This window comes from Theobroma cacao, chromosome 9 (genome assembly GCF_000208745.1).
Source record: "Theobroma cacao cultivar B97-61/B2 chromosome 9, Criollo_cocoa_genome_V2, whole genome shotgun sequence".
In the NCBI taxonomy this organism is placed as follows: domain Eukaryota; kingdom Viridiplantae; phylum Streptophyta; class Magnoliopsida; order Malvales; family Malvaceae; genus Theobroma; species Theobroma cacao.
The window spans coordinates 30567657-30588634 of NC_030858.1; the positions used below are offsets into that span (position 1 = coordinate 30567657).

General features: G+C 35.4%; 1 protein-coding gene across 3 annotated transcripts; it reads left to right on the forward strand.

Annotated features, from left to right (window-relative positions):
* On the forward strand, nt 1203-20290 carry LOC18589939 (protein CHROMATIN REMODELING 5). 3 transcript variants are annotated; one of them, XM_018127176.1, is made up of 31 exons: nt 1203-1509; nt 2399-3230; nt 3385-3452; nt 5692-6117; nt 7188-7412; nt 7565-7648; nt 8494-8553; nt 8650-8753; nt 8927-8978; nt 9944-10007; nt 10187-10280; nt 10397-10484; nt 10570-10704; nt 11023-11214; nt 11344-11411; nt 12304-12397; nt 12499-12623; nt 12704-12767; nt 13008-13220; nt 14092-14334; nt 14438-14548; nt 14697-14783; nt 14975-15154; nt 15261-15341; nt 15475-15720; nt 17395-17550; nt 17656-17842; nt 17937-18118; nt 18588-18941; nt 19044-19137; nt 19286-20290. In XM_018127176.1, the coding sequence occupies exons 2-31, from the start codon at nt 2498-2500 to the stop codon at nt 19789-19791; spliced, it is 5316 nt and encodes a 1771-aa protein (XP_017982665.1). In that variant the 5' UTR covers nt 1203-1509; nt 2399-2497; the 3' UTR covers nt 19792-20290. The 3 variants fall into 3 exon arrangements, with proteins under 3 accessions (XP_017982665.1, XP_017982667.1, XP_017982666.1); XM_018127178.1 differs by having other exon boundaries at nt 17665-17842; XM_018127177.1 differs by having other exon boundaries at nt 1244-1601.

Sequence of the window (20978 nt, forward strand, 5' to 3'; positions counted from 1 at the left end):
ATTATCATTATATAAATTATAATTTTTAATTTCTTTTTTAAATTCTTTCTAGCCACCCGCAGTCAGCGACACTCCCCAAGGGAGCCGAGGGAGAAGGGTGGGCGGCTGGTGTAAGGAATGCACAGACATGAGAGAAAGGAAAATGTGGAAAAAAGAAAAATAATATTTTAGATATTTCATATTTAGGCATTAATACCATTTACACATTTTGAATAAAATGTCTACTTTGAAAACTAGTGGATAATTATGGTTAAAAGTTGAAGATGTTAGTGTATTTTATCTTTGATATTAATATTTTGTATTATAATATTCAAATTATAACATATAACATTATTTGAAATATATCTAATTTATGAAATAATAATAATAATTATATTATTATATAATTTTAAAATTAAAAAAGTATCGTAATAATAGATAATTATATTTTATTTTAGTTAATTTATATTTATTATTTTATATATTTGTCAAACTTTTTATATTGTAATTTAATTATTATATGTTGATTTTGAAGTATTTAATTAAATATTTTTTAATTAATCATTATTATATTATGTAATAATATAATATATTATATGTTGAGTTTGAAGTATTTAATTAAATATTTGTTAATTTATTAGTATTATATAATAATAGATTAAATTTATCAGTTAATTAATTTAATTTATAAATTTTACTATATAATACATAAATATTAATTCTATATATTTCTATTTAAAAAAATGAAGACAAAGACAGCTTTACATGAAAATGCAGAAGTTTGCCATAAAATGCTAAAACGGGAACATCCTAATTCACCCTCTGCTAGGGCCTGCTCCCCGATTTTTGATCCGCCCGTGCCCCTTACAAGTTACATTCCCCCTCCTTTCAAGGGCCTTCATGCCATTTCGCTATTTTATCCTCCTCCACTATCAAAAAAGGACCGGACGAAGAAACCCTCATCAATGTTTTCCAAACCCACCACCATAACCCTGTGCACGTACGATTAATCGTCCAAAGTCTCCCGACACATACCATCGCCACGTGGCTGCATCCCGTTCGCTGCACGTAAATAAAAAAAGAAACAGAGAAGAAATAAAAATAAAAAGACAAAACTAGGGAAATGTTATTTTAGATATAAAGATTAGAGAGAGAGAGGGAGTTTCTATAAACACGTTTCTCCAAACGAAATTAAAATCCCCCCTCTTATATCGCATCTTAATTTTTTTTTCTTTTTTTTCCATTTGATTATCTTTCTCTCTCTAGGAAAAAACTCTCTCTCTCTCTATATTTTTTTCTTCCCTCTTTTTCCCAATCGGACGATTAATCCAAAAAAACGCATCGTCTTCCTCCTTTCGAATCGGGACCTTTCACCCTCCACTCGTCGCATCTAGCCACCGGCGCCGATTAAATAGACCCGAAACACTCCGAACCCGTAAACCCGGGAGAGACCCGAATAAAAATACATCGTTTTTTCTTTTCAAAAATTTCGCGGCCGGTTGAGTTTCAGTTTCCGGTGCGATTTAAAAGGTGCGCACGATTATTAACCTGCGCATCCTTTCCATTTATACACAAAAAAACTTATCTTTAGACCCAAAAAACTCTCATTTTTTTTCATAAAGGTCAGCCTCTTTATTTTGAACAATAATCGGCTTCTTCTTTTTGGCGGTCGATTTTTGTTTTTAATTTTTTTACCAATCTTTGTCCGTGTGTTTATGAATTTAGGGTTTTGGATTGTGAATTGTCGCTTTGTGTTTTAAATTTTAGGGTTTCTTAATCAGAGTTTCTAGTGTTTGATTTTTTTAGTCTTCGTGTTTGGAGTGATGGATCTATTGTTTCTATGTTCGATTCACGATTTTCTTCTGCTTTTTCGGGTTAGGGTTTCTCGATTGTTTAGATTGATTTAGCTAGGATCTTGATCGTTTTTGTGCTCGAATTCACTTGACAAGTGTGTGAATTTGAATATTTTTGGTTTTAAGCTTGACTTCAGCCCTTTCTTGTTCTCATTTTCGTGTTTCTTAGTTCTTTAGAATCGTATTTGATCGAGGAAAGTAACTGTTATGTCGATTTTACGGTTTTATGTATAAATATTTGAAGTTTCCATATGGTGTTTCACTCCTTTCAACTTCAATAATGACTTGAATTTGCATTTAGCTGTGTCTTCTCTTTGAACTCTTTGCTTGCTTAGCAAATGTAGCAAAACTGAAAGAGTTTTAACGTTGGATACTGATTTTTTAGCTAGGTGGTTGTTGTCCTTCTTTTAGTAGAGTGTATTCTTTAATGAAGGTTATATTCTTTTGGTTTGCGGTTCTTTGTGAGCCATGCCTTTTTGTTCCTTCTTTTTGTATTCCTCCTTGTCAGCTGTATGGGCCGTATTTATCTCAGAAAGACTAAAGGTTTTGGCTGATTCATTATCCAGGTCCTCAGCAAAGATTGTGAAGCCGCTTTGTATTCCCACAATCATTTTGTGTAGTTGTTAAAGAGTGGTGTTATTTGCATAGGATTTCCATGTGAGAGAATGGCATTTTTTAGGAACTATTCGAGTGACACAGTCTCACACAGTGTCTTGGAGGAGAAAAGCCAGGGACAAAGCATCGGTAGGATTCACAGCACAGTAGGAAATGAGGACGTAGATGGAACTTATGAAAGAGAATTTGATATTAACATGGATGCACAGTATCAAAGTGATGGGGAGCCGGATGATGCTGTTAGGCTGCATAATGAGGTGCCTGCTGATAATGTTGCTGGTGTTTCAAATTCAAATTTTCAGCCAGCAGGAAGAAGAATAGCTCCTGGGAAATGGGGTTCAACTTTTTGGAAGGACTGCCAGCCCATGGATCGCCAGGGGGGATCTGATTCTGGGCAGGATTCAAAATCCGACCATAAGAATTTGGAAGTTTTGGAATATAATTCGTCAGATGACAGGGATGATAGATTAGAATCAGACGATGATGAGGCCCAGAAAGAAGTGGGCAAGGCTCAAAGGGGTCATTCTGATGTCCCTGCAGATGAGATGTTATCTGATGAATACTACGAGCAGGATGGGGAAGAGCAAAGTGATACAATGCATTACAGAGGCTTTAGCAATTCTGTTGGGTTAAATACTAGGCCACAGTCAAAGCCTGTTTGTGTCAGTACAACTGTGTCCAGGGGTTCAAGAGCTTTAAATACCCGTAACTATGACGATGAGGATGATGATGTCAACAATGATGATGCTGATGCAGACTATGAAGAGGAGGAAGAGGAAGATGGTAAGTTATTATTTCTTATTACAGCGTTTCACATCAAGTCACTAAGGTTAAATAAACAGTGCATTGAATTTGATAGATGATGGATGGTATATACTCCTATTCTTCTAGCTATACAACACCTTCTAAGTACTCTCCATTTTGAGCTTGTTTGCAGACGATGACCCTGATGATGCAGATTTTGAGCCTGACTATGGTGTTGCTAGTGGTCATGCGGGGAATAAGGTTATTAAATTGGTTTAACTTCTCACTTAATTTTGTTAACTTTATTATTTTTATATTGTACACCTTCACCTTTGTAGTTTTCTAAAAGCACATCATATCCTATCTTTTCTTTGTCCCAAGTAAAGAGACAACCAGGAAGAAAGGAGAATGTGATAAGCTGCTCAATTTAATTGTATGACTTGAAGCATGTAGATTCCTGTCCATCTATTTCTCTGTTGTTTAAAAGATGGTTGGCTCAGGAGTAAAATTTGCATTAGAATTTAAGCCACCCTGGACCTTCTGGTAAAAAAAGAGAAACTATTCTAAATATTTGAAGCATGAAGTGCATCTCACTGCATATGGGATGAGAAACTTCATCATTATGCTGGGGAGGGATGTTACCAAACTTATACCGCTTTTAGAATGTAGAAAGATAAGAGTTTCACAAGTGTTTCTTCTTGCTCCGATGGAAATGGTGATGAACACTAAAACTTACGTGGTTTTAATCTGTCAAGCTAACCTAGAAATTGTAGTAAGATTTTTATACTATAATATTGAATCATAGGGACAGAATTAGGAGAATCCAAGATTAACTAGTGGAAGAAATTCGTTAAGCCTTTGCTGTTACAGTGTTTAGATGATGGTGGCAGTTTGGGATAGGTAATGGAAGGGCCTAAGTTTGTATGATATGTAGGGCATTTTGGTTTAAGTTAGTCAGTAACTGCTTGCAAATGTTTGATTTTCTTGTTGGGCAGGGCTTGGGCTGTGGTCTGTATGGCAGAAGTAAAGCCATATATGGTACATTGGGTTGGAAAGATTTAATCCTCTTTATTGCATTGGAAAGACCAGTCCATCTTAATGAATGCCACTTCAGACGCCTACCCTGGCATATATGAGATGAATTGGAGTCTCTTATGGACTTGAGAGGAGTCACTTGGTTGGATGAGCAATTAGCCTAGATTATTATTGCTATTGGTTTTTGAAAAATATATCTAGTCCCCTGAAAAGGCTTTTTGTCCTCATCAAGAGAGAAGGTTCCTCCTCCTCCTCTTTCTCCTTCTTCTGCCTCACTCTCTCTCTCTCTTGCTGGTGTTTTATGAAAGAATTTTCTTGTACCTTGATCTCTAAATGATGAATAATTGCCATGATGTAACCAGAGGTGATGTAGGACAAATTTGTTTGGTGGCTTTGAAAGTGGGGATGTTAGCATGGAAGTCTGTGGATTTCTTTTTTATAGGGTTGGAATGGGAATGCTTTAGGCTTTGGGCCTCAACTATGTAAGGGAATGGCTGTGATATAGGAGATTATTTGCTGGATAAATGCTGAGACAATGGATGAGTTTTAGAGCAAATTTAGCATGAGGAAAAAAGATTCTATCACGGTTCTATTATATCTGAGGGGTGATGTTTACACTGAAGTTGGTAATTTTGTGGGATTGCATTTGAAGTTATCTCTTTGATGAAGGCAAAATCCATGCTTATGTATATAGATTATTTAAATTAAATATTTAAGGTCTCATTGCACGGCTTCAATGGAAATTATGGCTTGAACATAATTCTGATTGTTAAGGTCAACTTAGCTTCTTCCTATTTATGTACTTTGAAGGACTAGTTTTTGCAGAGTTGAGTATGAACCTTTTATATTGGGGTAGATTGTTGGTAATTGCTCTTTTTCTTCTTAATTCAATGTTCTATTCCCTTGCATGTCCAACCAAAGTTATGTCCAATTTAATTATGTTATGCGCTTTCAATTTTACTGATGACTGATTTTTGGCTGAAAATTGAAAATGCGGAGGCTAGGCATGGAGTGAAAAATTAAAACATTAAGAATGGTAGTTTCCAACAGTTTGAGCCTGCTTGTGTTGTGGATGTGTTTAGTAAAGATAAAGTCAAGCCTTGAACATAATTTCATAATGGCATCAAAATTTTAAGAATGAGACTAAATGGGTTTACAATAATCGATTGAAAAATTTTGAGCATTTCTGTGGTTTTTATTTTTATTCTTTTTGTGTAACTTATAACCTTCTTTAACGTGTGTGTATTCCATGGCGTGATGTCCATTCAATTTTTACTTCGGATTGGTAAAATTAGTTTCAAATTTACCTGTTTACTAGTTTCTTGGGAGAATATTGGAGTACACGTGTTCTTTGGTTAAAAATATATTTGGTGGTGGTCATGGAGCTTGACCCATGAAGGCTTGTTGCTTATGCCTTATCATCAGCTTGATACTATTCCCAACTAATTTAGTTCTTACTCAGCAGGATAAAGATTGGGATGGTGAAGATTCTGAGGAAGAAGACAATAGCGATGGCGATGTAGACGTCTCAGATGAAGATGATTCTTATTACAAAAAAAAGCCTAAGGGTAGGCAACAGGTTAAAGTTGGACGTAATGTGAAACCCAATAAAGAACGTAAATCCTCAAATCGACAAAGAAGAGGGAGATCTTCATTTGAAGAGGATGAATACTCAGCTGAGGATTCTGACAGTGAAAGTGATGGCAATTTCAAAAGCATGGCAAGGAGAGGTGGAAATCTCCGCAAACATAATGCCCGTTCTAATATGTTGACAAGCATGGGAAGAAACAATGAGGTTCGTACTTCTAGTAGGTCCGTTCGGAAAGTATCATATGTTGAGAGTGAAGAAAGTGAAGAAATTGACGAAGGCAAGAAGAAAAAGACACTTAAGGTGAAGTCTGCTTATCTTGTTACCTTTAATTTATCATTTTTGTTCCTACTATATATATTTACTAGGTGTGTTTGATCTTTCATATATGATGTAATTGTATGCTTTTAAATTGGACTTTCTTGATGTAGATTATGGAAGTTGGTATTTATGTTTTTTGCTGATAAAATGTATTATTGACTCTGTAATCAGCATCTCAGTTGCATAACCTTTCTTAATATCCATATTGTCTGAATCTGTATTTTTTTTGGGTACTTGTAGCTGTATTATGTGTTCTTGCTTAACGGTTGCATGGCTAGGATCATAACATTTTTGTTACCTTAAATTGTTAGTTATTACTTCCTATGTTATATTTGTAGAAGATTAGTTTGATATTTCATATTGATGTAACTGTTTGATTGTAAAATGGACTTTATAAGATCTAAATTATTCAAGTTCGTATTGTTGTATTTGGAAGATAAAATGTAATATTGATGCTGTGATCAGCACTTGAGTTGCATTCCTTTTGTCTCTATCCATTTTTGCTTGATCCTGTATTGTTTATTCTTGATTAACAGTTGCATGGCTAGGATCATTACATTTCCAAATTGTCTTTGAACTCTAGGTGATTAATAATTTAAAATGGGTGGGAGTAGTACAATGGCATTCCTTTACTCTCCAAGTTTCTTATGTGGCTCTGTTCTTTTATCTTAATTCAAATTACTGCTGTGAGAGATTCCTTGTCTAAAGTGTGTTGACTTTCCAATTCAATCATTGCGGTTGGCTCTACCCCTGTTTGTTTTTTGTGCATATTTTTTCCTTTATTTTGGTTATATGGGATAAACCTTGAACTTTGTACATGCATAATGGGATGGGAGGTGCATGGAATTTGCATACCTGAATGGTAGATTTGAGGCAGGCAGCCTTGTAAACCCTGTTAATTTTTTGACATGTAGTGAATGTGGTCAGTTCACGTAACTGTGCATCTCTTTTGTGAATTTCAATCCACTATGTTGAAACATCTAAATTTTATGCTGCTCTTTGAGTAATATCATTATTTTGTCTTTTTTAAAAATTTTATATTATTTGTTCAGGATGAGGCTGAAGAGGAAGATGGTGACTCAATTGAAAAGGTGTTATGGCATCAACCGAAGGGCATGGCTGAAGATGCAATTAGAAACAATAGATCAACAGAGCCTGTTCTGCTAAGCCACTTGTTTGACTCTGAACCTGATTGGAATGAGATGGAATTCCTGATAAAATGGAAGGGCCAGTCACATCTTCATTGTCAGTGGAAATCGTTTTTTGAGTTACAAAATGTATGATTTTATTCTTTATATAGATTTTGTGCATCAGTGCATTTGTCTTTTAAGAAGCATTACTTTGTGGAAGTTTATTTCTAGTACTAAGGTTTTCATTCTTTTCTTTCCTCTGTTGACATATTCTGTGTGATTCATACGTGAGTTTGCAGCTTAGTGGTTTTAAGAAGGTTCTAAATTACTCAAAAAAGGTGATGGAGGATGTGAGATACAGGAAGGCCCTTTCACGTGAGGAGGTACTTTTTGAATCTATAAACTTTTGTTTCTGAAATTCTCATTTAAAGTTTTCTTTGAGGACCATTCCCAACACTTTGGAAAATATTACTTATTTTGAATTACAGAAATTTTCTAAATTCTTGTGAACAAAAATTCAAGCCCTATGTATATTGTTGTCATGGAAAATGAAAAGGAAATGAGTGTGACAATAGGTATAACACCATATAAAGTTCCTTGAGGCTTAACTATTCGAAAGAATTTAAGCCTTGTTGGGAAAATGGGAAAAACTTGGTGGGATAATTTGGGATTCTGTTGATGCCTTCTTGAGGGCAAACTGTCACTTTTTTACCAAGATGTTTTAAGCTAGTCCAGTATTTTAAATGTTTTAAGCTAGTCCATTATTTTAAATTTTGTTTATATTTTTTGTAAATTGACAATTTGCACATTCCCTAGATGAGAGCTAACCTATTGAGTCTTGGTTGAGTTGAGGTCATTCTCTACATTCTTCTGAGGGGCCTTTTTTCCTGTTGGGAGACTGGACTTGTTGCATATATTCAACATTTGGCTATCGAGCATATGGTGGATAGCAGCAGTATATGCTTTTATCAATACTGTTCTCTTTTTATAACATTTTCAAAATTATTCTCCTCACTTCTTGAGGTATATCATAGAGGTTATTTATCTTAAGGTGAGTTGCGCATTCCTTCGGGAGCCTGGAATATTTGAAACAAGTGATTCCTGCCTTGGCAGAGAGAGTAAAAATGAAAAAAAGATAAATACACTTGCATTAAACAGATTGTAAGATAAAACTTTTTTTGGAAGTAGTTCATCTCTAATTCTGTTTGTTGTCTCTGTTACCTATTAGATTGAGGTCAACGATGTAAGTAAGGAAATGGACTTGGATCTAATCAAGCAAAATAGTCAGGTTGGTTTCAATAAATTCCTTGTTTCTTTAGTCGCTATGTTTGGATTTTTTGGTTGTAATCCTTAATTGCAATTGGTTCACCATATTTGTTTTCAGGTGGAGAGAGTAATTGTTGATCGAATCAGTAAAGATGCCTCTGGGAGTGTGATGGCAGAGTACTTAGTCAAGTGGCAGGGATTGTCTTATGCAGAAGCAACTTGGTAATTATCTAGATTGACAGTTCTATAAAATGTAGAATTAGTGTCTTTATATCTCCAGCTAACAAAGTGTCTATTATCTTGTGGTGCTATTGTCTACTGTTTCTCTTTCTTGATGCCCTGCTTAACAGAAAGCTTCAGCATTTATGATTGTGGTTGCTTATTTGTTGTATCAGGGAAAAGGATATAGATATTGCATTTGCTCAAGATGCTATTGATGAGTATAAGGTAACATGTCCTGCAAATTGTATGTGTGCTTTTTATTATTAGTATTATTATTATTTACTTTTTTCTGTAATGGGTACCATAACAGTGTTCATAATGTTGTCTGTCTGCGTGTGTGCATTTGTGGACACTATGACTGTAGGCAAATAAGGCAAATTATTAAGAGTGATGTGGTTATGACATATCCTTCAGCATTTTTGCACCAAAAGGGCCTTTCTGCATAAAATGTTATTATGGCAGGCGTTACTGGCATGGCCCCATGTTGCCATCTTAGACATATTGCAGTAATGTATTTGATTTGATCTTTAAGGAGGTTAAAGCAAATGAAGCAAACTGGTGGTATGGAATAGAGAGTGTGTTTATTGTGCAGAATAATTGGTCTCCTTGTCATTAGATGTTAAAATGGGTTCTTGATACCTAACTTCAGAATTTGAAATATAGGTATTAGTATACTAATTAAATTACAATTCAAACTCTAATTTGATCCATGAAGTGTACAGGCCTTATTTTCTCTTTTAAATATCCCAAGAAAATGGGAAAAAGGTTTATTTTTTTTATGTTTGCAGCCTACTTTATTTAGATCTGTCTTTTTTGCAAGAAATTTTTAAGCAGTCAATAATTCGTTAGATGTTCTAAGCGATTAGTTGGGGCTGAATTAGTTGAGGCAAATGGAGAAATGAGCATTAGGTTTTATATCTGATCACATTTCAAGCTGGAGTCAAACCTGTATAAACCGTGAGTTGGCATCAGCAATTGAAACTGAATCTGTGCATGATAAATTGAAGTTGATAATGTCCATTTTAACACATTATCTGTTATTACTTTGTCCAGTCTTTGGAGTTTCCTGTTCTTTTCATTTTGTTAAATTATTGTTGAATATGCTTGCCTAAATGCACACATCAATACGTATAATATTTTCTCATACTGTCATAAGAATTCAACTTATTTTTTTCTCATTTTGTGAACAGGCTCGTGAAGCTGCAATGGCTGTGCAGGGTAAAATGGTAGATCACCAGCGTAAGAAGGGCAAAGGTCTGCACTACTAACATTGTACTCTGTATGTGTGTATAATTAAAGTTTGCATCATACAATCCCTGACCATCTAAGCCCCATATTGAACTCACTCTTAGTTTCTCTTAGTTTTATTGTTATAGTTTCACAATTTATCATATAAATTGATCATTTAATTGGGTTACGTTTTTCATGTTTAGCAAGTTTGCGGAAACTTGATGAACAGCCAGAGTGGTTAAGGGGAGGAAAACTTCGTGATTATCAACTGGAGGGTTTGAATTTTCTCGTTAACAGGTATATGCTTATCTCTGTTGCCTTAGATTAGACATTTTATTTTACAAAAAATGGGTGTGTTAATCCTGAGCATTCTGATATATCTATTAATGCATGTTTTTCATATTCACTAACAGTTGGAGAAATGATACTAATGTCATCTTAGCTGATGAAATGGGTCTTGGTAAAACTGTTCAGTCAGTATCTATGCTTGGTTTCTTACAGGTACACCACTGGTCTTTTAAGGATAGCTGTCATTTATCAATATGTTGAAGTTTAAGGGTTTTTCATTGATATTTTTATTTTTCAGAATGCTCAACAGATACCTGGTCCATTTCTTGTGGTTGTACCATTATCCACCTTATCAAACTGGGCCAAAGAATTCAGGAAGTGGCTTCCAGATATGAATGTTATTGTATATGTTGGTACTCGTGCAAGCCGAGAGGTGAGTCATGTTTTTCTGTTATGTGTGCTTCTGTTATCTAAATCTAAATAGGTATGATTTTTGCTGTTGCTTTAGTATAATTTTTTATTTGTTACCAGTTGGTCTCCACCCAAATATTTGCTTTGTTGTATAGGCCGTTTTTTCTTTTTTTTTTTTTTATCTTAGTCTGCCCGCTGAAGTTATAATTTGCCGTTACAACTTGTGATAGTGGTCATTTGTGTAAACTTACATATGGTGAGTGGTAGTCCAAATAATTTTATCCCTTCCCAGCCCTAACGTTATTGTTGTTACTGTTTTCTTTTCTTCTTTTGTTGGCAGGTTTGTCAGCAATATGAATTTTACAATGACAAGAAAATTGGCAGACCTATAAAATTTAATACCCTGCTGACTACGTATGAAGTAGTTCTGAAGGATAAGGCAGTACTGTCTAAGATAAGGTGGAACTATTTGATGGTTGATGAAGCTCATAGGTTGAAGAATAGCGAGGCGCAGTTGTACACTACACTTTCGGTATGCCATATTTTCCAATCAACTTATTTTTTTCCGATCAACTTACAGTCAACTTACTTTCTGTGTTGTATAATTGTATTGGTTCTCTTAATTTGATTAATGTTGGTTGATGCCATTCTGTTTGCACAGGAATTTAGCACTAAGAACAAGTTGCTAATTACTGGAACTCCATTACAAAACAGCGTTGAGGAGCTTTGGTATTAGTTTCTCTTCCTTGTACTAGTATGATTGTTGCAGGTTTTGTTCACTTCAGGAGCAGATATTTATCTTCCAAGTTTTTTTGATACCTGCTAAAAGAAAAGGGTTTATCAAAGCTGAAAATTATTTCTGATATCAACAATATGCTATATTCAGACATGACTAAGTTACTTTGCCTGCATTTATATTTTATAACAATAGTGAGTGTATTGAGGATAAAATTTTTCTCAATTATTTAATTTATTATTATTGGTACTCTTATTTGTCCAGATGTATATACACATGCCTCTATTTAAAGACTGCAAGTGATTATTATAATATATCTCATTCTTCAGTGCAAGAGGGCTTAACTCTATATTGCCAATAGTTAAATGAAGTGTCTTCTTGCTGCTTGAATAATTTGGCTTTGGATTTTTTTTAAACAAATGGAGAAGTATGGTATTAAGAAGTTATTGTGTTAAGTTTCTTTTTTCAATAACCTGCTCTATCTTTGTACATGAACCTTTTGAGAATATCTTCTTGGTTCATCTATTAGCAACTCTAATGATATTGAAGTTGATGCAAGCTAATTGCTTTCACCATAACTGCTTTTTTGAACCTTCTTTTTCCACTATTTCTTGTTGACCACATGATATGCTTTTAAACGTGTCTTTTGTCTCTCTCATGAAATGTTACATGGGTAACTGAATTTGTTGACTAAATCATTAAATGATACATCACTCTCCAACTTGCCAGAATCCATAGTTCTATTCGTTTCAAATTTGTTTAAACTTGGAAGCTCTCATGGTGAACAGACTTACGATTCCTCTTTTACTCATTGATGAATAAAACTTGCATGCTTCTTCAGCTAGTGTATTTTATTGTTGACAACCCTGAAAAATATTTTGACAGGGCTCTGCTTCATTTCCTTGATCCTGACAAGTTCAAAAGTAAAGATGATTTTGTTCAAAATTACAAGAACCTTAGCTCGTTTAATGAAATTGAGGTATGCCATTACAATCAGAACACCTTTTATCATGTGTCTGAGTTGGTTAAATGATTTATAACTTGATCTAAAACCAAAATCTGTATTGAATTTGCACATAGCTTGCTAATCTTCACATGGAATTGAGGCCTCACATTCTTCGAAGGGTTATCAAGGATGTGGAAAAGTCTTTGCCTCCGAAAATTGAGCGTATCCTTAGGGTTGAGATGTCTCCACTTCAGAAACAGTAAGAGTTATAACTTGTTTGTGAAGAAGTGGTATTTCTTTCTATCACATAAACGTGTGTTACCAATTGTACTAATGCAGGTACTATAAGTGGATTTTGGAACGCAACTTCCATGACTTGAACAAGGGTGTTCGTGGCAATCAGGTTAGTATCTCTTGTCATTTTGCAGCTTGAAGATTTTATCTGTGCAGCCCTTTTTGTGTTTTTCTTTTTTTCCTCTGTATGATTTTACTTCATTTTATTACTGATAAAAATATGCAGTTTATAGATAAAGTATTTATTTCAATAAAAACTGTTTACAAAGTTTTTCTTCCCTTTCTATTATTGTCAAGCAGTGCTATCAACTGTAGAAAATTGAATCAGGTCCGTTCTTTTAAATTGCAGGTCTCACTTTTAAATATAGTAGTAGAGTTGAAGAAATGCTGCAATCATCCTTTTCTGTTTGAAAGCGCAGATCATGGTTATGGTGGGGACATTAGCATGAATGATATAAGTAAACTGGAGAGAATTATATTAAGCAGTGGGAAACTAGTTATACTTGACAAATTGCTTGTCAGGTTGCATGAAACGAAGCATCGAGTTCTAATCTTCTCCCAGGTTTGTATTAGAATCTTTTACATACTTCTCAGCCACTTGTTCACTGGAAGCTTCTATGCTATGCTTAGGAACTTAGAGGGAAAAGGAAGGAAATTCAAGGGGGAGGAGTCGAGAGATGATGAGAGGGTATGGTTCTCCTTGTTCGGCTTGTTGAAAATAATGGAAGGAAAGAGAAAGAAGGGTTAATGTTTTAAAAAGATGATAACTTTTTAATAAACTTTTAGTCACATCCTTCTGTGAGTTATTAAAAGAAAATAAATTTGAGGTTACTTTATTTTGCTCTAGCAAAAACTTTTATAAGGTAATAACCCCCCTCCAAACCCTCTCAATTAGGAGGAATTGCAAGACATGATGGTTTTGATGAACAGGTTTATCTCCTAATCCCTTCTGCTTCACTAATCACAATTAAGGGAAATGGAACCACTCTCCCTGCATCCCCTTCACTTTCCCTTCCCTCCTCTTAATTTAAACAAAGCTTAAATATTGATGTTATATATGTCTGTGTCTGAGTGTAGATACTTACACACACACTTTTGTGGTAAGAAATAATATTTTTGTATTTGTGATGTAGGTCAGCTAGGTCATTAGGTTTACGGCCATTTTCCAATCTAAATTCTTGAGAACATGGAAAACTGAATAAAAAAGTGGTGTCTGTATGTTTTATAGTTTAATTATTTTCAAGTCGTATTACGTTTTTTGTTTATAATATATTTCTAATCTCATCGTGGATGGGGTGTTGGAAAGTTTTCTTGTGGATATTAGACTATGTGCTAACCGGTGCTTCTGTTTTTAAAGGAGGATAAGTCTGATAAAGTTATGCAATCTGGTGTTTGAAATGTTCATTTTCTGCTAAAATGGTAAAAATTTGCAGATGGTTAGAATGTTGGATATACTAGCTGAGTATATGTCGCTCAGAGGATTCCAATTCCAGAGGCTTGATGGGAGTACAAAAGCAGAGTTGCGACAGCAGGCTATGGATCATTTCAATGCACCTGGAAGTGATGATTTCTGCTTCCTTCTTTCTACTCGGGCCGGTGGCCTTGGTATCAACCTTGCAACTGCTGACACTGTTATAATTTTTGATTCTGACTGGAATCCCCAGAATGACTTACAGGTTTAAAAGTGGACATTGTGTTTTTACGCAGCATCATTTTCTATTTTTCTAGTGAAAATCTAGCAGTCTCTTTATTTATGCTTACTATTTTATTTTGCTTCAGGCAATGAGTAGAGCTCACAGAATTGGGCAACAAGAAGTTGTCAACATTTACAGATTTGTGACAAGCAAAAGTGTTGAGGAAGACATCCTGGAGCGAGCTAAGAAGAAGATGGTCATTCACCTTAACCTGCATGAATGTGTTCATATACATACATAAATGCATATTTAAATGTAAATTATGTATGTATGTGAACAGAGCCTAATTTATTTGTCCTGTTCTGCAATATAAAGCCAATAATTTTGCATGGTGCTTTTTATAGGTGCTTGACCATTTGGTGATCCAAAAATTAAATGCAGAGGGTAGACTGGAGAGGAAAGAAACAAAGAAGGGGAGTTATTTTGACAAGGTAAGGACATGCTGGAAGTAATTATTTTTGTATGCAGTCTTAGTATGTTGTATATTTGTCATTTAATTGTTGGATTGACCATTGTGACTGACTCAGCTTGATGCCAAAACAGTATGGTGTTACTATGTATTTTTTTTAAAATTTTTTGTTTTGGTCTTTTAGCACTTTTTAACATTCTTTTACCATTCCAGAATGAGTTATCAGCAATTTTGAGATTTGGGGCTGAAGAATTGTTCAAGGAGGAGAGAAGTGATGAAGAAAGCAAAAAAAGGCTGTTAAGTATGGATATAGATGAAATTCTTGAAAGGGCAGAGAAGGTTGAGGAGAAGCAGGGTGAAGAGCAAGAGAATGAATTGTTGAGTGCTTTTAAGGCAAGCAATTAATACTTTGTTATAGTGGTGGAGATTCGTCATACTCTAGTTTATAGATTCATTCAAGTCTTATATAACTGGTTTCTATTTCTTTCATCATGCTCAGGTTGCGAATTTCTGTAATGCTGAAGATGATGGGACTTTCTGGAGTCGTTGGATAAAACCAGATGCCATAGCCCAAGCTGAAGTATGTTCCAGATATTTTCATCAATTTTATTCTACCCAAAGTTTCTTGAATGTTGCCTGTACATTTTTAAGTTCTATGTTCATATTAGACAATTAGTTGGGGCCATCTGCTTAAGTTACTCTTCTCACATTAGGAAGCTTTAGCTCCTCGTGCTGCGAGAAACACCAAGAGTTATGCAGAGACAAGTCAACCTGAGAGAAGTAACAAAAGAAAGAAGAAAGGCTCTGATCCTCAGGAGTTTCAGGAGAGAGTACAAAAGCGTCGTAAAGCAGAATACTCTGCCCCCTTGGCACCAATGATTGAGGGAGCAACTGCTCAAGTGAGAGGATGGTCTTATGGGAATCTGCCTAAGAGAGATGCTTTGCGTTTTTCTCGAGCGGTAAAGTTCTTGTCTTCTGGAATTTGTGTAGCATATACAAATATATTCCTCATTTATATTTTCTAAGCAATCTAACATGTAATTGTTGTTGCTACTTAAAACAATTTCTGCAACACATTTTCTCTTTTAAGTGCAGCCCTTGCACTTTGAAAGTTCTCTAAGTCAATTGAATTTTTATATATACCTCCCCACCCCACGCCTTTTTCTTTTCTTTTTTTTTTTAAAAAAGCAGTAGGTGGTAACTTAATGTATTAGTTAATTGAGCTATAATTGAAGCACAGCTTTACATTTTATATTTTAGATTTTTTTTAGTTACAGGTTGTTAAGACATTTTTAAGCATTGAGACCATCTCTCCTTGTGGATAGTCATTCCTCTGTTGCAATTATGTTCTGGTCTCTTTCCCATCTTTTGTTTAATTTTATTGTGTTCTTTAGGTCCTTGGGTCATTGAGGCTTGCAGAAGTTGTAACGCAAAGACCTATAAACTGTTCATTTGTTTCTTCGAATTACTTATGGGAACACATTTTCTGCATTTTTTTGCTGGTTGCAATATGAGATAATTACTATATGGAAATTATTTTCATGGTGAAAAGGGCATTAAGATTCAATTCTGGAAGATAACTTGCCATTGTCAAGTGCTTTCCTGAGTGAGTCTTAATTTACTCCAGCAAGGACCAACCTCACCAGTTTTTAACCTATTTCCACCAACGAACTGTAATCATTTATTAATTATCACACTAAGTCTTATTTGCTTTCTTTACACCAGTATGATTCGTGAGTGTTACTATTTAATTGCATAAGTTTACTAAATTATATCTAGTATGGTTACGTGTGGTTTACATTTCTGGGTTTATTATTTTAGAACTTGCACATCTTGTGGTCTATGTCTTAGCCTGAATTGTTCTCAAATGGTGCCACTTGCTACTGAATGGAAGTTACTCATTCTAGTTTTTATTCTTTGTATTAATTCATATCTGTCCTATTATTCTGATCCTGGAAACTGGTTGTCTCTTTTTGTTTGTGAGCTTATGTCAAAGTAATTTTTCATCCTTTATTTTGCTTTCTAATAACTTTGGCTGCACTGGAGGACAATTCTGGATAGCTGATCAATATCTTGCTTACTTTTGCTTCAGCTGTGAGCTTATTGGAGGCTTAGAAAGGTCCTAGGTTTTAGCTAGAAGGATTTTAAATCAGTTAGATTAGATTAATTACCTGACCTTCTACAATTTTAGTACTCAAATAAGCCAAATACTGAATTTACAGGAAATCATTAATTGTTCTATTTAGAAAAATTGATTCTATTCAGCATTTCAAGCTTTTTTTGAGTATCTAATAATATATCTATCTGTTTTAATGGACCACTGTTAGATGTTTCCATTTTTTAATTTAATTTAGCAACAAAGGAAGTGGGCTTTTTAGAAGCGCTGAAATGTAATTAATGAGGGATTAATGTCCTTCTAACCACTTAATCTTCCTTTTGAGCCTCATGTGGACATCCTCCCTTCATCAGTCCATTCCTCCCATTTAGAAATGGCATCTTTTCTATCCTTCTGCATATCTTCTCTATGGTGTCTCTTTAATTTGTAGCATTTGCCTCTTGAATAATTGTAGGTAGTGTTGATCTAATTTTGTGTGCGTTGGTTCTGGCAATTTCCTTATTGCTCTGTATATTAGGTCATGAAATTTGGGAATGAGAGCCAAGTCACTTTGATAGCAGAGGAAGTTGGTGGTGCTGTTGCAGCAGCTCCAGCTGATGCACAGATTGAGCTTTTTAAAGCTTTAGTTGAAGGATGCAGAGAAGCAGTTGAAGTAGGAAATGCAGAACCTAAGGTTTGTTCAATGAGTTATAAATTGTATTCTTTCTCAATTCTACGTTGGCATCTTTCATCCATTGGAATTGTAGAGCCTTATGGAATTCTCATATTTTGTGCAAAGTACCTGCAGGGACCATTGTTGGACTTCTTTGGTGTGCCTGTTAAGGCGAATGATCTGATCAATCGTGTCCAAGAACTTCAGCTCTTAGCAAAGCGAATAAATCGATATGAGGATCCCATAAAACAGTTTCGTGTGTTAATGTACCTTAAACCGTCTAATTGGTCTAAAGGGTGTGGGTGGAATCAGAGTATGTATAACCCCTTTATGTTCTCTTTTCTAGGAAGGTAATTAAAGCAAAATTGCTTTGGACTTATTGTATTTTATCCTGTTATTGCCGTTAGTTGATGATGCAAGATTGCTTCTGGGAATACACTACCATGGATTTGGAAATTGGGAAAAGATAAGGTTAGATGAAAGGCTTGGCCTCACAAAGAAGATTGCTCCCGTGGAACTTCAACATCATGAAACCTTTCTGCCACGTGCCCCTAATTTGAAGGAGCGTGCTAATGCACTCTTGGAAATGGTATTGCTAGTACTTGGAATGTCAATATAATATGGAGAGTTATTCTTACTGTTTAATAAAACATTAAATAATCCTTTTTGACTTTCAACAAAAGTGTTTACATTTTTTTGGATAAAACAAATAGTAAATCAATTGGGTTTGTTACAGTTTTTGTTCAGTTGGAAAATTCTTGCTATGTTTATTTTTATGAAAACTTCTTTTTCTTGGTTTAGAATTGACAAACTGTTTTCTTCTTTGACCTCATAATTGGTTTTGTTACCTGTGAATTAAATGATTGGAAAGGTCTGAATCTATTCGTTGTTAAAGTATCTGAAGTCTCTTGTTGATGTTTCTCTGATGGTTTTTCCACATAGACATCTTTTTGTTTTTTGCGCGCTTGTGTTCTAGGCTATAAGCTTCATGCTTGACCTAGGCTTCATATTTATCCTCTTCATTTATAATTTAAACTGACTGGGGCCTTTCTTTACAGGAAGTTGTGGCAGTTGGTGGTAAGAATACTGGTATCAAAGCTGGTCGTAAGGCTGCAAAGAAGGAAAAGGAGAATTCTCTAAATGTATCAACATCTCGTGGCAGAGACAAGAAAGGAAAACCTGGTTCTCCTAAGGTCAGTTTTAAAATGGGTAGGGACAGACCTCAAAGACCTCAGAAAGTTGAACCTTTAGTTAAAGAGGAGGGTGAAATGTCGGACAACGAGGAAGTATATGAGCAGTTCAAGGAAGTGAAGTGGATGGAGTGGTGTGAAGATGTTATGATTGATGAAATAAAAACCCTTCGTCGTCTCCAAAGATTGCAGACTACCAGTGCAGATCTTCCTAAGGACAAGGTATGGGCTATTTTTGTTCGCAATCCCTCGTTTTACAGTTGATTTGTCATTTTAATTGTTTTGTGAGCCAGAGTTGTGTTCAAAAGTTCTATTTTCTTCCAGGTGCTTTCAAAAATTCGGAATTATTTGCAGCTTCTTGGCAGGCGGATAGATCAAATTGTCTTAGATCATGAGGATGAGCTCTATAGACAAGATAGTACGTGATTCTTCATGCTTTATAGTTTATTTTTTCCTTGTTTAATCACCATTTTTTATGGACTCTCATGTACACATTTATGTTTTAGAAGTTTCAAGAGTCTGGATGTTTGATAATATCTTTTATGTAATTTCAATTCTCATTGCAGGGATGACCATGCGTTTATGGAACTATGTCTCTACATTTTCAAATCTTTCTGGTGAGAGGCTGCATCAGATTTATTCCAAGCTTAAGCAGGAGCAGGAAGAGGACGGAGGGGTTGGACCATCCCATGTCGACGGCTCTGTGACTGGTCATGTTGATAGGGATGGTGATTCTAATTACTTCCCTCCTTTCTCACGTTCTGTTGAGAAGCAAAGAGGGTACAAGAATGTGATGGCCTATCAAACATCACAGCCAATTCACAAAGGCATTGATACGGCAAAGTTTGAAGCTTGGAAGCGACGACGGAGAGCAGAAGCTGATATTCATCCCCAACTTCAGCCCCCGACTCAAAGACCTATGAGCAATGGTAGCCGTGTAATAGATCCAAACTCCTTGGGGATTCTTGGGGCAGGGCCGCCAGATAAACGACTTGTTAATAATGAGAGACCATATCGGATGCGTCAAACTGGATTTCCGCAAAGGCAAGGTTTTCCCTCAGGCATCAAGTAAGCTTTTAGTGCTGTGCTGGATGATAGTCGATGGAAGGAGTTATGATTGGCTTTGGCCATGTGGCATTTACTGCTTCAGCCATTGAATATTCTCTGGGATTCTTTTTTCACCATGGGAATAAAAAGTTGCTGCTCCAATCTGGATGGTTTGTGGCCGGATCAAAGAAAGTATCCATTAGATGGGATTTCCATCCATGTAAAAAGACTGGCTTAGGAAGAAAGCAAAAGATCGACTAACATGAGCAGGGGCGTGCAGCAGGGGCCTTGCAACAAATTTTTTTTTTTTACCTTTTTATTTTTAGAAGTGAGTCCAGTAATTTGTTTACGTATATAGCAAAAGAATAGCAGAAAAAGAAATTGCAATTCAATTTCAAATATACATGCACGAGATGTGTAGCATGCGCAGAAAGAAGTGTACATTATCAGTTTTGAATTTTTGCTTTTCCAACGTGCAAATTTTGTTAGTAATAATATTGGCATAAATTTGAATTTCATGCTCAGAGAGTTATGAGGCCTTGTGTTTTTACCGCACTGACAGTCTAGTGTCAAAGCTTGAGGAAAATCTGAATTTGGAACTTGTGTTACAAGATTCACTATCAGGCACTGAACAGGTCTCAAGATTGGAGTTTTGAGGTGCTTCCTGCATTCGATGACAAAGCGTGTAAGATGGTGTTTTTAATTTAATGCGTTTGACATTTTAGTTCTTTGTTTGATAGGAAAATGGGGTCTGATCAAGGTTGAAGATGATGATGACAGTGAAAATGTGGGATTGCCTTGCCGTGTTCTATTCTCAGCAGCAAGTGGTTTCTTAGGTAGCCGGATGTCTCCTCCTATCCTATCCTATACTGTTGAATCTTAAATATCTGTCTGTGTCTTTTGTTTTGGGTTTGTGAGGTATATTAGGATTTATCTACATGGTCATGGTGGTTTTTGGTTCTATGGTTACAATTTTATGACAAAATGGAAGAGCCTCTTTTGCAGCTGACGAGTTTGACAGGCAGCCTCAAAATAGGGGATAAAAGAAAACCAAATTAAGAATAGAGAGACTAAGATGAATAAAATGGGAGGGCTGTGTGGTCAGTGTTGCAACAGGCAAGAGTGTGGTTGACACCACTTTATCACGTTATCTTTTGCAATTGCTTTCTCAACCTCATAATCCCACCCCCAAACTTCTGTTCCATGTCTATT

What these genes read in the sequence shown, in the direction of transcription:
- LOC18589939 (XM_018127176.1), top strand. Translation starts at nt 2,498, where the DNA reads ATGGCATTTTTTAGGAACTATTCGAGTGACACAGTCTCACACAGTGTC. An exon ending in GCTCGTTTAATGAAATTGAG is followed by an intron (nt 12,398 to 12,498) that starts GTATGCCATTAC and finishes ATTTGCACATAG; the next exon opens with CTTGCTAATCTTCACATGGA. An exon ending in AGGGTGTTCGTGGCAATCAG is followed by an intron (nt 12,768 to 13,007) that starts GTTAGTATCTCT and finishes TTTAAATTGCAG; the next exon opens with GTCTCACTTTTAAATATAGT.